Below are 12,046 nucleotides of genomic sequence, written 5' to 3' on the forward strand. Positions count from 1 at the left end.
AGCAGTCTGTTCACACTTAAGACAATCACCAATGGCCGCTTTCCACTCTTGCTGGAAGTCTAGACTATGTGTGACACCATTTTAAAAGAAACTCTAGGTATTTAAAATGGACATATTTAAGATGCCGAATAAACCTGCCCCCCTCCCTTTTTGATTGGCTAAACAAAATGACAGAGGACTTTATAACCCCCACACAAACACTGCTTGTTGGTAAAGGTTTGCAGAGGAGGCATAGGGAGAGAAAAATGGAAAGAACAGGCTTAATGACAAAATGAAAAGCGATTTTTTTAAAGGATGGGGGAAGACAGAACTAAAAAATAATAGCCCATAAGAAGCAAATTGTAGGACATATAGATTTGGAGACTAGAGTTGCCAGGTCCCCCCTTTCCATTGGCGGGAGGTTTTAGGGAGGTGGGGCTGTAGCCACCTGCAACATGATTATGCCACTTCCGTGTTTACCCCTGGAAGTGCCACATTGCTGCAGCTGCTTTAGCACTCAAAACCCAAAATTGGGGGGCTTGAGTGCTAAAGTGGCCGCGGTGATGCGGCGCTTCTGGGGGTAAACCCAGAAGTGACGTAATTGTATTGCCGCGTGCGTGATCCATATTTTGGAGCAGCCAGGTGGATTGGTGGGCAATGCCCCCCCCCCCCAAATCACCCACTTGGCAACCCTAAGACTAATTAATATCCAGCCATTAACCACCAGTATTAAGCATATATTTTTTCTGCTGTGATTCCTGTATCTGTGTGACCGGCAGAAATTCAACCATTCTACCCTGAGAAGCATAAAGTAATCATGTGCGGACTGTCTTTCCTTCAGCAAGGAATAAATGCAACCAGTTCGTGCATATGTACAGCTTGCCAGCTGCACAGTAATTAAAATGTTAAAAAGTTATAGGTAGCCCTTGAGGTCTGTTAGAAATAAATCGCTCCCAAACCTACCAACGATAGTTTTTTGTTGGGACCTCTGCTGTCTTGTTTTGAACTGAACATCCAGCCCATTCACTAGCACTACCTTGTGATGATTTAGTAGGGATTAAACTACTGCTGTTGTTGTTATTCAGGTAACAATAAATTATAATTCAATGTAGCCTCAGATCAGTCACATCGGGAGCAACAGGAAGTTTTCAGAGCAACCGTAGAATCACATTCCTGGATGAGTAAGCCCCATTGAATAAAATTATATTTGCTTCTGAATAGACCAACTTTGGATTGCTCCCTTGGGCAGCCAAAGGTCTTTTATGCATGGCTGTTTCACTCGCTGTCACCCCCTCCGATGACTTCGGGTCTTTGTTTGGATTATGCATTCCTCTTCCGACCATGAGAAGTCACCTCTCTCTCCCCTTGTTTCCCTGATTCAAATTGCTACCTGAAAACTGAATTCCAAGTGCAGAACTGGCAGCACCTGCCTGACTCTTTCACACGCCGTCACCCCTCCAATGACTTTGGGTCTTTGTTAGGATTATGCATGCCGCTTCCGACCATCAGAAGTCGCCTTGCTCGCCCCCTCTGTTTCTTTACGTTTTGAGGGACCTGTTTTATCTCGAATTTGAAAATGCGGGCAAAACACAGGGAAACGCAGGGGGAGAGAGAGGCGACCTCTGACGGTCGGAAACTGCATGAATAATCCAAAGACCTGCAGTCGGTGGAGGAATGACAGCGAGTCAAACAGCCATGCATAAAAGACCATAGATTTACCCCCTCTGCAGGGGAATATAATGCTGAGAGTTATCTGATCACGCTTTGTGTGTGTCACAAAATCTGTGTGTGTTACAGAATCATCAGTGCTCTCAAGACAAGGACTATCAGTTGATTCTAAAGAAATCAGAATTGCAAAAAAATAATTATCATTTGCAACTCTAAATGGGAGCAGTTGTCAGCAGACAGTCCTCCTGAAAGGGAAGGGCCAGAACAAGGGAGCCATCTTTGCACATGGGCTAGAAAATTCAATAACTGGGATTTGCGTTAACATCCTCCTCAGTTGGAAAGAGGCTCCATTATCCCAGCAGGCGCCGCAGCGAGAGGGAACAGGTTGGGCCTTTTGCCGCTTTACTAAATTTAGTTCCGTTGAATCATTGGCAGGGAGCGGGAGAGAGAAGAGCAGATGATGTGACGAGCTCAGAATAGTCTCTGCTGCCTCTGAACAGGTTTTAAAACGGTTATACATCGGGCTGTGTTTCCCTGTCCAATGTTAAGGAATGGCAAGGGCCACAGAGCAGGGGGACGACAAGGACAACAGGATTGCCGATTGTGGGCACAGCGGCAAACGGGAACTAAATAACCCCCCATGTTCATGTTAATGTGTGAATCATTTACCTTCTCTCTGCACGTCAGAACCTAAATTTCAAAAACCTTCCTTGCAAGCTTTCGAGCTCACATTTCTGCATTGCCGTTAATGGTGTATTTGCCTTCATTTGCATGTTCAGATCAGAATTTGGGGCTCCTCCCCACCCCCTCGAATTTCAAAAGGCAGATCTTCAAAAGCCTCCTGAAATTTCAGACTGCGAATCATCCCAAATCGAAAAATTTCCTTCCAAAATATAGACATCACAGAGAGTTGGAACGTATGCCGTTTTCTTTCGTCCTACAGCCTCTGGAGGTTCCCTCAGTAACCCCACCCTGCCCCCCAAACACAGACACACAAAAATTAGAAGAATGTAAAATAAAGTTTCCCTTTTATTTTAAACTGGGCAAATTCCAAACGCTTGTTAGTGTTGGGGGGGGGGGCTCTAATTAGGAACAATGAGGCTAGTGGGGAGCAGGGGTGTCTCTGGGCCCCAACTGGTCTCCCCTCTTCCTTCTGTTCTGATCTCCCCGGGGGTTGCGGCGGTGTCCTCCGATCCTTCTGGCCTACTTAATACGAGCGCACAGAGCAGGGCAGTTTCCTGCGAGGGGGGGGAATGACACACCCCGTTGTTTTGTAATTTGCCATGTGCTGACTCCCTCGCCCTTCTGCTCCCTTTCCATTCATCCCTCCTTTCGCTCATTCACTCTGTCCGTCCGTTCATTCGGGTGTTTTTGCACGTGCGCATTTGTATGCGGTGTTCCTATTCTTTTGTTGTATATTTTTACCCACTAAGCCTCTCACCTGCTCTTTTCTTAAAGGAGTAGCTGGCCATTTATGCTTGGTAATTAGCAGCACGTTTCAGGCTGAATAGCCCCACATTTTTTTTTGAGTTTTTCACGGTGAACCATTGTTCAGGAAGTGACTGCGCAGCCGGCGCAGACCTGCTTCGCATTACAAAACAGCCCCTTTAACGTGACCTTTTGTGTTTGCTCCATCCCCACACCGAAGAATCCTCTGAAGGAACCATGCAAAACGACAGCCGCGCGTTAGCTATGCAAACGGCGGTTGGCTAATGGAAGGAACAAAGGAGCAGGCGAGTGGGGTGGAATTTCTCCTTTTGCATCGGGACCGTGAATAGTCATTTTAAAGGTCATATTCTGAAAAAGAGCTTTGAGCGAGCTTCAAAATTGACCCTGCATAAATGGCCGCTGTTTGCTACAAAAAGAATCCTGTAACACCTGAAGCGAAGGCCGGCGTGGTGTAGTGGTTAAGAGTGGCGGACTGTAATCTGGATGAGCCGGGTTAGATTCCCCACTCCTCCACATGCTGGGTGACTTTGGGCCAGTCGCAGTTCTCTCCGAATTCTCCCAGCCCACGCAGAGGAAGGCAATGGCAAACCACCCCGGAACGTCGCTTGCCTTGAAAACCCTATGCAGGTCGCCGAAAGTCAGCTGTGACTTGACAGCACACACACACACACATACATACAAAACACCTTTAAAGACGATCACATTTATCCTTGCATAAGGTTTGGTGGGGCAGAGTCCACTTTGTTGGATGCAGGGAGCGATTTCCCCATTCATTCATCATTCACCCCTCTTGCCTCAGCTGCTCTCTTTTGTCCTTGTTCCCAATCATGCCTCTTTTTTTATGACATTCCTTTTCTCTGGTCCCCCCTTTCTTTTGTCTTTTTCCCCACTCCTCATTCCTGCCTCTGTCAGTGTCCCTTATACGCCAACGGTGAGACCCTTTCCCGCTCCTCTTCGCTTGCTTTCTTCCAGAGGCCAGGCAAATTAAGAGAGTGAAGAAGAGATGCTGGTCAAAAGGCAGGGGGAATGGTGATAGGGCGCGCCTCAGTTGCTCTCTGACAAGAAATGGGGGGGGGGAATCTGCTCTGTGTTAGTCAGATGGTGTGGATGTGGGGAGGGGGGGTCTTCTGGGGTGCATCTAGGGCTGGTGTCCGGTCCGGTAGGGGAGTTCCACTTCTTCGCTAGCACCGACGTAAGACGCTCGCATGCTGGGGGAATACTGTGGGGCAACAGAGACAGCGGTTGGGAAGTAAGCATCTAAACAATATATCACAATAGCTATTGGAAGAGAAGAATCGATTTCGTCAGAGTCCATCCATTGGCTGAGGCCCGTGGCAGTTAAGCGTTCCTTGGGCAGGGAGAAATAGGGTTGCCAACTTCCAGGGACTAGCTGGAGATCTGCTATTACAACTGATCTCCAACCGATAAAGATCAATTCACCTGGAGAAAACGGTCACTTTGGCAATTGGACTCTATGGCATTGAAGCCCCTTCCCTTCCTTCCCCAAACCCCACCCTCCCTAGGCTCCGCCCCCAAAATCTCCTGCCAGTGGCGAAGAGGGACCTGGCAAACCTAAGGAGAAAAGAGATGAGAGTACAGTAGGGTTGCCAACTCAGGGTGAGGAAATTGCTAGTGATTTTTGGGGGAGTAACTTAAGGAGAGTGGTGTTTGGAGAGGGTAAAAACCTCAGTGAGATATAATGCCATAGACTCTGCTTTCCAAAGCAGCCCTTCTGTCTCGCTAGAGCTTTCCTGGTCTCACACAGATACCAGAGGTTCTGACACCCAAACCTGCCAATCCGAAATGCCAGCCACATATTGTGGCTCACCAGAGTTCTGACGAAAATCCATTTTTCCAGCCTCTGGCCACCAACCCAGAGGGTTGTCATGTGCTTGGGTACGTCGGGTATGTCGTGTCTGGCCTCAGTATTACATGAGGTCAACAAAACAAAAGCTGCACAAAAAAACCTTCAAATATGTAAACAGGATGCGATGATCCCAACGCGCTTTGCATCAAAATGCTTCCTCAGGGTCAAACCTTGCTTTCAACAACAGTTGGTTGCTGTTTGAGAAACTTACTGAGCTGCTGTTGAAAGAAAGGTTTGATCCCGAGAAAGCATTTTGATGTGAAATGTATCAGGATCATCGAATAAATACTCTTTACATGAACACATGAAGCTGCAATATACTGAATCAGACCCTTGGTCCATCAAAATCAGTATTGTCTGCTCAGACTGGCAGCAGCTCTTCAAGGTCTCAGGCAGAGGTCTTTCACATCACCTACTTGCCTGGTCCCTTTAACTGGAGATGCCGGGGATGGAACCTGGGACCTTCTGCATGCCAAGCTGAGGCTCTACCACTGAGCCACAGGCCCTCCCCAAGTCAGTATTGTCTACTCAGACTGGCAGCGGCTCTCCAGGGTCTCAGGCAGAAGTCTTTCTCATCGCCTATTTGCCTAGTCCCTTTCACTGGAGATGCCAGGGATTGAACCTGGGACCTTCTGCATGCCAAGCAGATGCTCTACCACTGAGCCACAGCCCCTCTACCGCTAAGCCATATACCAATGAGCCCTCTACCACTGAGTCATATACCACTGATCCACAGCCCCTCCCCTACCTCTACATATTTGAAGGTGTGTTTTTTTTTGTGCTCCCTCGGTTTGGTTTGGTTTGGTTTACACCTTTGCTGGTGCAGCTCATCTGCACGGTTCCTCAGTATTACATGAGACGGAAATCCGTGCTGCCAACTTACCGACGGGGGTGGGGAGTGACGGTCAATCAGGGGGACGCTTTCAAATCGAGGACTGCCACTGTACGAAGCGCTTTGACTCCTGCAAGTGACATTGACAAAGAAGTTGATAATGCACCTTCCCCCACCCCCCAAATCCCCAGCTTCTCCCTCTGCCCCAGATCCGGTAGATCGATTGATTCCCAGATGCTGCCAGAGATACCTGAAGCCTCCACCCTGGCAGACATTCAGAGGCTCCCACAACATTGCCTCCAGAGAGGTGGCAGTTAATAAAATTCTTAATTTGTTTTTATCACAGGATAGGAAGCCAAAGACGAATGAATCTTAGTTTGAGTAGGTCCTTGTTGATACGTAGGCTGTGGATCCTTTTGGAGCTTGCCTCCAGGTTTACCTGGTGTGCATGTGGAGGCAGGAGGAGCATGACGTTTTCTCCGCCATATAAAAAGAATCCACTTCCCAAGTGGATCCAATGGGCCTAGGACAGGTCCAGGTCCACCCCTCCCTCTTTTCCACTGGCATTTGGACCACATTCTGATCTCAATCTCTCAACAGAGGTCAGAGCAGGGCAGCGAGAACAAAAACAAAATGTACAGGGGAGGCGGGGGGAGGAAGATAAAGTTGAGATTTTGGAGATTTCAGAAATCCAGCTTTGGGAGAGTAAATGAACAGGAACTGAGAATATGCTCAACTCTAGAATGGACTGAGAGGGTCACGGGGTCATTTTCAGGACGGCGCCTCCGAAAAATTCTGCAAAAGCCTTGCTTTAGGACAAGATGGGCAGATGGTCGGGACGAGTCCTGGATCCATATCACTGGGTAGGAAGAAAGGGTGGGAAAGGGAGCACATACGAACTGGTTGCTGACTGACTGGAAATGGGAACAGGTGAGCAAGGCATGGAATGGAGAGATGGAGACTGCTGATGAAAACACAAGGAATCCCTTTCCCGCTCCCTGATAAACACACTTCACCTGAGAGGTTGAAGAATGGAAGCATCTTCTTCGATAAGGGCAAAGCATTGGAGCAGATATTGGAGTGCAATTGACATGGGGAGGTGCCAGTAATTCCTAACCTCAGGATTCTCTCATGGAACATAGCTGGGTGGAAAGCCAAGTCCTGTGACCCAAATTTTATAAGTTTTCTTAGGAGGTTTGAGGTGGTCCTGTTGCAAGAAACCTGGGCACATCACGAGATCCGCCTAAGGGGATTTTAGGTGCTCTCCCTCCCAGCTTTTAAATTTAAACATTTTGGTCGTTTCCAAGCCGGACTCGCATTGCTATGGTCTTGTAATTCTAATATGGTGGTGACCCCTTTAAAGGATTATGGAAAGCTGGCACAGGCGTGCCTGATAAAAATCTCTGGGAAATCCTTAATGTTGATAAACACACTTACATTCTTAAGGTCTTTTACGCTAAGGGTTTTACTGGTAAATTGTGAAGAGCTGTGCTGATCTATCACTGTTTTTTTAAAATAAAGATTGATTGATTGATTGATTGATTGATTGAGGAGGCTGCCCAGAGCTGTTAAGCATGTTGTTGGTTTTGTTTCACGGGGCCCAATAAGCTCAAATCATGCCAGTTTGGGGAATGACTGATCCGAGTAGTCCCAACCAGAGAGATCCGTGTGTTACATAAGTTCACGGGAGCATCTGTGGGCAGCAAGTTCCATCGCCCAAAGCCAAGAACTCTGACACGTCTGGCATGGGGGACTGTGATCTTTCTGCCTTCACTCTTCCTCAGCATTTGGAGAGAACTGCAGGAAACAGTCTCATTCGCCAAGGGATGAAGGGACGTGGAACTGTTGGGCAGGGGAAGAAACGAAGAGTGGGAGGTGTGACGGCGCTTCTCCCGCCTTTGGAAGCCAAGCAGTAAAAGGCGCGGAAGGGGTGATGCCAAGAGAGCGCAGATGGTACCATCAGCGGCCACCAACCTTGCCTCGATATTGCCAGCCGCCCCCTCTACTACATCTCCGCAAGGCAGAGAGGGATCAGCCGCTTCAGGGATGAGAAGAGTCGCTGACATCTCTTGCAAAACAATTCGGTTTGGAAAGGCTCTGAGACTAGACTAATGGGGAAGGGCTGTGGCTCAGTGATAGAGCATCTGCTAGGCATGCAGAAGGTCCCAGGTTCAATCCCCGGCATCTCCAGTTAAAGGGACTAGGGAAGGAGGGGATGTGAAAGACCTCTGCCTGAGACCCTGGAGAGCCGCTTCCAGTAAGAGTAGACTGTACTGACTTTGATGGACCAAGGGTCTGATTCAGTATAAGACAACTTCATCATATCTTCTTCTTCACCTTTCCATTTTAAGGCCTCCTCTCTCATGTCGGTAAAATCTGAGTAAGTAGGGAAGCCCTAAGTCGGAAAAAGTTCTCACTCCTTAAAAGTATCCATGGCTGTTACCGCACTTGTATTCCTAGCGATGTATTAATAGTTTGAAAATGTTATAAAAAATACTGTTCGCACTTTCTATGTATTCCCACCGATGTATTTAGTTTGAAAACGTTATAAAATATACTGTTCGCACCTTGCTTGGCCCCTTTAGCTGTGAAGACGTCTTCCAACCATTTATAAGCCGTGGTATCCAAAAACCCTTTTAAAGCGATGTTTTTTACAACATTTTCAAAGTTAATACATTGCTGGGAATACAAAGTGCGGTAACCCCCCATGTTTGCTTAGATGCTCATACACGAAGGGCAAACCGATTTGGAAGGGGTTTATCTGTCATGGCTTTCCTCACAAGACTCAGGCGAGCCGTAGCTTTGCAAGGGGTTTTGTAGCGGCTTCCACACCAGCCATTTCCTCACAGTTAGTCCAGAAAACCCTGGCAATGTTGCTCACAAACAACAGCTGGTTCCACACTGGCTGTTTAGTCTGGAATTGCCATAATCATTCATTCAGTTTTAAGGGAGAATCACAACAACATCACTGCAAACTTGTTACATTCCATCCTCTTTCTCGTTGCCCTCCCATCTTTTTTTCAGACCTGATGCTGTGATTTTTTTAAAAAGCACAAGATATAACTGCAGCTCTAGATGCCCAGAGCAGACTGGCCCTTTAAATCTTGCTCTTTTCGTTCTGGCTAATTCATTACTTCCCATTCTCTGCAGCCAGGCCACCCACAGAATTCCTAGATAATTGCTTTTTAAGGTTGTTGTGTTTTTAAAAAGAATAATTAATACTGCTTTTCACTTTGCAGCCATAGCCACATTCAGACAGACAAGTCCGATATGAGTAGAATCCACAACTCACATCAGACTGTTCTTTCTGACCCACGGAGTGGGGAGAGCCAGCGTTGTATAGCAGTTAAAAGCAGTGGTTTGGAGCAGAGGACTCTGATCTGGAGAACCGGGTTTGATTCCCCACTCCTCCACATGTGCGGCTGACTCCAGTCTGGTGAACCGGGTAGGTTTCCTCACTCCTCCACATGAAGCCAGCTGGGCGACCTTGGGCCAGTTACAGTTCTCTTGGAGCTCTCTCAGCCCCACCTACCTCATGGGGTATCTGTTGTGGGGAGGGGGAGGGAAGGTGACTGTAAGCCGGTTTGATTCTTCCTTAAATGGTAGAGAAAGTCGCCATATAAAAACCAACTCTTCTTCTACCTGAGACCCAAAATGTGTACTCTGTAATGTGTGCATACCAGCCCGTTCAAATGCTATTCTCCCTTCTCCAAAACTCCTCAAGAGGATTCAGAACACAGGAACGACACGCAGGAGACGGTGGTCAGGAAATGTCTGAAGCAACAGCAGAGGGGGGAGAAAGACGAACAGGATGAATGAATGAATGAATGAATGAATGAAGAAAGGAAGGAAGGAATGAATGAATGAATGAATGAATGGGATATGAGCAACAGGACAGTAAAAGAGGGGGAAGGGAGAGGGGAAGGCAGAGGAAAAGGCTTAGGGGGCACTCAGATGCTCGCTTGGGGGAGCTGGCCCTCCCTTCCCCCCACCACTCGCGCACTCAGCTCTTTGCCGTCTCCGGCTGCTCCGAGCCCCTCCCGCCTCGCAGGGGGCGTCATGACCAAGCGCGCGGGGGAGGGGGTTGGGAGGTGGGTGGTTGGGGGCTACTCACATGTACTGTGAGACGGGGGCGTTGGAAATGGGGGGGGCCGAGAGGCGCAGGCTGCCACGGCTGCCCCAGCTTGAACAGTGGCTATAGGAGCCGGGCAGGGCGGGCCCGGCCCCCCCCGCGCGCACCGTCGGCGGCCTACGTGCCTGGGGCGTGAAAGGGTCGTCGTCCTCCATGTCGTCATAGTCCGAGTCCCTGCACAGGATCGCAAGGAGAGGGAGAGAGAAAGAGAGAGAGAGTGAGGAGCACAGTTGGAAGGCGTTGCCCCTACCTGATGCCATCAGTAAGATTATACAGCCCAGAGGCCCCAAGAAAGCGGCTGGTCTCGTTGGTCATCATCCATCACCTCCTAGATGGTATAGTTTATCTCACAAACATGCATAATAATAGGCATGCATAATCATAAGGAAGCCCCAAAGCAGTCAACAGGGTGAATGCAGGGAAACGTCCTAAAAGGCCATAGATAGGTTTTGGTTTATTGGGGAGGGGCTGTGGCTCCGTGGTAAAGCATCTGCATGGCATGCAGAAGGTCCCAGGTTCAATCTCCGGCGTCTCCAGTTAAAGGGGCTAGGCATGTAGGTGATGTGAAAGACTCTGCCTGAGAGCCTGGACAGCCACTGCTGGTCTGAGCAGACAATACTGACTTTGATGGACCGAGGGTCTGATTCAGTATAAGGCAGCTTCATGTGTGTTCATGGGAAATGCCTCTGCATAAATGGCCATAGATCGGTGTGGGTTTATAAGAAGCAATTATATGGACTTATTTGCAAGGTATAATAATAATATTTATTTATTTATTTACAGCTTTTGCCAGAACATAGCAAACAATTCCAATCTTAAAAAGGATTTTAAAAGGGTAGGTATCAAATCTAAAAGTATCTCCGTAGCTTAACAGAAATATATTAAAATGATAAAATAGTTGCAATAAAAATACGTTATACTAAAGTTTACCTAAGAGTTAATTGTTACCATTAGTGAGCTCTCTCAAACGGACCTTAATAAGCAAAATTAAGCACTGAGCAAAATTTAGCGAATTGAGAAAGACAAAAGGTGTCCCCTTCCCACAGCAGAGATTTCATTTCCTCTTCTTCTGAAACAAACTCCCTTAGGTTCACCAGTGGATGAATCAACTTCTGTCTAATGTCCTTATAATAATTACACCTAAGAAGAACATGGCTAGAGTCTTCAGTTTCTCTGGCCCCACAAGGACACTCCCACTGAACTCTTGGGAGTTTCTAATTTTTTCCCTCCAAATATTTGCAAGGATGTACTCAATCTGTCCCCCCTGCTAATGCCCAGAACACCAAGACATCCAGAGTTCAAGCTGACCTGTTCTGGAACCTCTTCCAGGCACGGGGCAGACTGCAGACAGCTGTGGTGAAGGAAAGGGCGGAGAGGAAGGAGAAGAGGAGGAGGCAGAGAAGCCCTTCCATGCCGTCGTAGCACAGTCCTTTCAGGGCATCCACATAGTCCTAAGGAAAAGAGAAAGCAAGGAAATGCATGATAGCGTAAGGAAACATAGAGCCAGGAAGGGTGTCACATGAGCACATGAACACATGAAGCTGCCTTATACTGAAATGAGACCCTAGGTCCATCAAAGTCAGTATTGTCTACTCAGACCGGCAGCGGCTCTCCAGGGTCTCAGGCAGAGGTTTTTCACATCACCTACTTGCCTAGTCCCTTTCACTGGAGATGCCAGGGATTGAACCTGGGACCTTCTGTGTGCCAAGCAGATGCTCTAAAAACCGAGCCACAGCCCCTCCCCTGGAAGGTACAATGAGGAAAGAGCAGGGGGCAATGAGTATAAGATAGGGTTGCCAACCTCCAGGTACTAGCTGGAGATCTCCTGCTATTAGAACTGATCTCCAGCCAATAGAGATCAGTTCCCCTGGAGAAAATGGCCGCTTTGGCAATTGGACTCTATAGTACAGAAGTCCCTCCCCTCCCCAAACCCCACCCTCCTCAGGCTCCACCCCAAAAACCTCCCGCCGGTGGCGAAGAGGGACCTGGCAACCCTAGGTTAGAAAGAAAAGGGGAGGGAAAACGGCTCAGTGAGCCTGTCAGAGTCGGCTTGCAGCTAGGGTTGCCAACCTCCTAAAAACATAAGAAAAGCCACGCTGGATCAGACCAAGGCCCATCA

General features: G+C 48.1%; 1 protein-coding gene across 1 annotated transcript in view; it reads right to left on the reverse strand.

Annotated features, from left to right (window-relative positions):
- Window positions 1-4,155: 4,155 nt before the first annotated feature.
- TTYH1 (tweety family member 1) overlaps window positions 4,156-12,046 on the reverse strand; it is a 61,233-nt gene continuing 53,342 nt past the window's right edge. Inside the window, exons 12-15 of the mRNA XM_056863650.1 lie at window positions 11,236-11,378; window positions 9,910-10,101; window positions 5,847-5,925; window positions 4,156-4,315 (exon numbers count right to left, since the gene is read on the reverse strand). Of these exons, the coding sequence (XP_056719628.1) occupies window positions 4,235-4,315; window positions 5,847-5,925; window positions 9,910-10,101; window positions 11,236-11,378 (495 nt within the window). The 3' untranslated portion in view covers window positions 4,156-4,234. The remainder of the gene's footprint in view (window positions 4,316-5,846; window positions 5,926-9,909; window positions 10,102-11,235; window positions 11,379-12,046) is intronic.

This window comes from Euleptes europaea, chromosome 18 (genome assembly GCF_029931775.1).
Source record: "Euleptes europaea isolate rEulEur1 chromosome 18, rEulEur1.hap1, whole genome shotgun sequence".
NCBI classification, from domain to species: domain Eukaryota; kingdom Metazoa; phylum Chordata; class Lepidosauria; order Squamata; family Sphaerodactylidae; genus Euleptes; species Euleptes europaea.